Source organism: Macrobrachium nipponense, chromosome 37 (assembly GCF_015104395.2).
Source record: "Macrobrachium nipponense isolate FS-2020 chromosome 37, ASM1510439v2, whole genome shotgun sequence".
Taxonomy (NCBI): domain Eukaryota; kingdom Metazoa; phylum Arthropoda; class Malacostraca; order Decapoda; family Palaemonidae; genus Macrobrachium; species Macrobrachium nipponense.
Window position 1 is genome coordinate 28,976,437 of NC_061097.1, and position 2,500 is coordinate 28,978,936.

The 2,500-nt window shown below is 48.5% G+C and overlaps 1 protein-coding gene across 1 annotated transcript in view; it reads left to right on the top strand.

The window, feature by feature from the left end:
* Window positions 1–754: 754 nt before the first annotated feature.
* The window catches only part of LOC135209334 (uncharacterized), a 12,454-nt gene continuing 10,708 nt past the window's right edge, over window positions 755–2,500 (top strand). Inside the window, exon 1 of the mRNA XM_064242034.1 lies at window positions 755–1,022. Coding sequence (XP_064098104.1) covers window positions 755–1,022 — 268 coding nt within the window. The remainder of the gene's footprint in view (window positions 1,023–2,500) is intronic.

Here is a 2,500-nt window from a genome sequence, read left to right on the forward strand (position 1 = left end):
TTACCTGTGTGTCCATCCTTACGGAACGCCCAATTCCTTAGTGTTTCCATGTACAAGGATCAGTGATCTTTCAGAACACTCAACAAGGGAACGCCTCCCAAAGTGCCGCAATACCAGCCCTAAGTGTTGCCAAAAAGGAACGCCTCCTCAAAGTGCCGCTGCACCTGTACAAGACGTACAGGTAGCTATTCAACTGCGTGTCCGTCATTATGGAACGCCTATTTCATTAGCGTTTCCGCCATTACGGATCACTACATCAAGGAACGCCCCCATAAGTGCCGTGCACCTGTATTGGACCTACAGGTTGCCCATTCCAGCGTCTCCCAAGTTAGGAATGCCCTTAAGTGTGATGTACACCACACACTCCAGTTGATTTTCTCACCTCATTAGAAGGTGCCATTCCAGAAGTGCCTCCAACCTAGGGGACACTTCCCAAGTACCACAGAGCACCCAGTCTTTTCAGACATTCTTTTTTCATTACCTCATTCAGCAGAACCCATTTCCAGGTGAGTGCTACGTTACCAAGTAGGCACTCCCATTCCATCCAGTACTATTCCTGGCCATCATTTTCAAATTTATCCGAGCCTCTACTGCAGCCTAAGGGAAATGTCTTTCCCTGCTTCCCACGACCACTGGACCAGCACTCGACCAGTGATTGAAGGCGCAGCAGGATGCCGCGCGCCTCCAAGAAAATGAAGAAAGTGAAAACCAGAGAAAAGCCAGAGAAGCAGAGAGAAAAGAGAAAGAAGCAGAGATGAAGGAAAGAGAAGAAGAGAGAAAGCATGAGCTAGCTCTCAAAGATGAAGAAGTCACTCGGCAAGCTTCCAAGCCCCAGACCATGAGCTGGACTCCCAGTAAGAGGTGGTTGCGGAGGTTCTGCACCACTAGTTGTGCGCGTGGGCATGCTGTGGATTCCGACCAGTGCCCAAGTCGATCCCTACCTTGGGATGAGAGCTTCCAGGGTGAACTTCTCCAAGGCTACCTAAAGCCCTCCCTAATGGACAGTCTCCTACAGCCTATCGGTGGGTACACGTCATGGCCGATGCCGAAGCCCAGGTCTCCCTCATTTCAAGAAAGGCCTTGCCTAGGGGTGCCAAAATCCAGAAGGATGAAGCCATTCAGTTCGAATGGATAGATGGCAACCTCTATTCTGTTCCTTCAGTCCTTCTGAAGGTGCAAATGCCCTTATGGAACCAGGAGACCAGGGAAACCACATTGTGCTGCCTGGGCGTAGTTGACAAATTTCATGATGTTTATCAGGTGATATTGGGCCGAGATCTACTAAAGCCGTATCTCCCCTGGACGCAGCTCCCATTACCAGATGTACAGACACCTGCAGCATGCCAGATAACCAAACCCTCAGTTTTAGATTCAGAGGCTAGTGCCTCTGATGTCCCCGACATCCTTTCTATTTGTGAACCTGGCCCTGACCCAGTGTCAGTGCCCGAAGTTTCTTCCGCATCATCTCAGCCTCTTACCATTTCACTGCCTACCTCCTCCATTTTGGAAGAGGTAAGCCCACCAGTTAACCCCGAACTGACAACCTGTAGTTCTCACTTAGGCTAGACTACATTAATTCAATAAGTTAGTACACTTGGCATCTCCACCTATAAGTTAGGTAGGCCATTGTAGTTAGCCGTATCGCTGCTCTAAAAACCTCAGTTAGGGTAGGAGAACTGGGTAGTCGAGACGATCAACTTATTTAGCCAAGGCCTTCACACTCGAAAGGGAGTGAATGCCTTCTTAACAGGGGGAGCTGTTACATTTATTGATCTCCTCGTCTCCCCAGCATTTATTTAATCTATTTTATATCTAAAAGAGCAGCCATATTTACCCATATATCAGCTGATTTAGGCGGGAAACACAAACTCAAGCCAGACTAGGCATGCCCGGTGCCAGCTGTTAGCTGCGGGAAAGACTCTTTCCAGCTTTAGGGACGTATCCCAGGTACTTATTAGGCCTACGTCTTAAGCTCCTTTTTCCTGTGAACCCTTTGCTGGCGGTATGTTCTGTTTCCATGATGCCCTGCTCTTGGGGGGATAAAGCTGACCCCCAACACCCATGCTTAACACATGCAGTCGGCCTCAGTCGCCTCCAGTCGTGTCCTCGGATGGATGTCCCAGCCAGCCTTCCATTTAGGCCTACCAAGGCGTTACTGGCGAGCCCAGACCTGAGACAAAGCCGACGCCGCATTTCTACAAAGGTCCACTTACTATGGCATCCAGGTACGTCTTGTGAATCAGTCATATTGCCAGTTCTTTCCCTCCTAGTGTCGTAACTACTCCCCATTTTCAAAATTCAAACTCCTAATTCTCAAGTGAACATTCCTTTGTTCCTTTTCACTGCCTCATGGCCGCATGCCTCCCTTTTGTGATTGTCCCAGACAAATGAAGTCGTTGAATATTTCATTTAACACTAAGAGTTCCTCCCCAGTGTGTTAGACAAAGTGAGTAACTGTAACTTGTGCAAGAACTCTTTAATTATTTTGTGTCTCATCTGG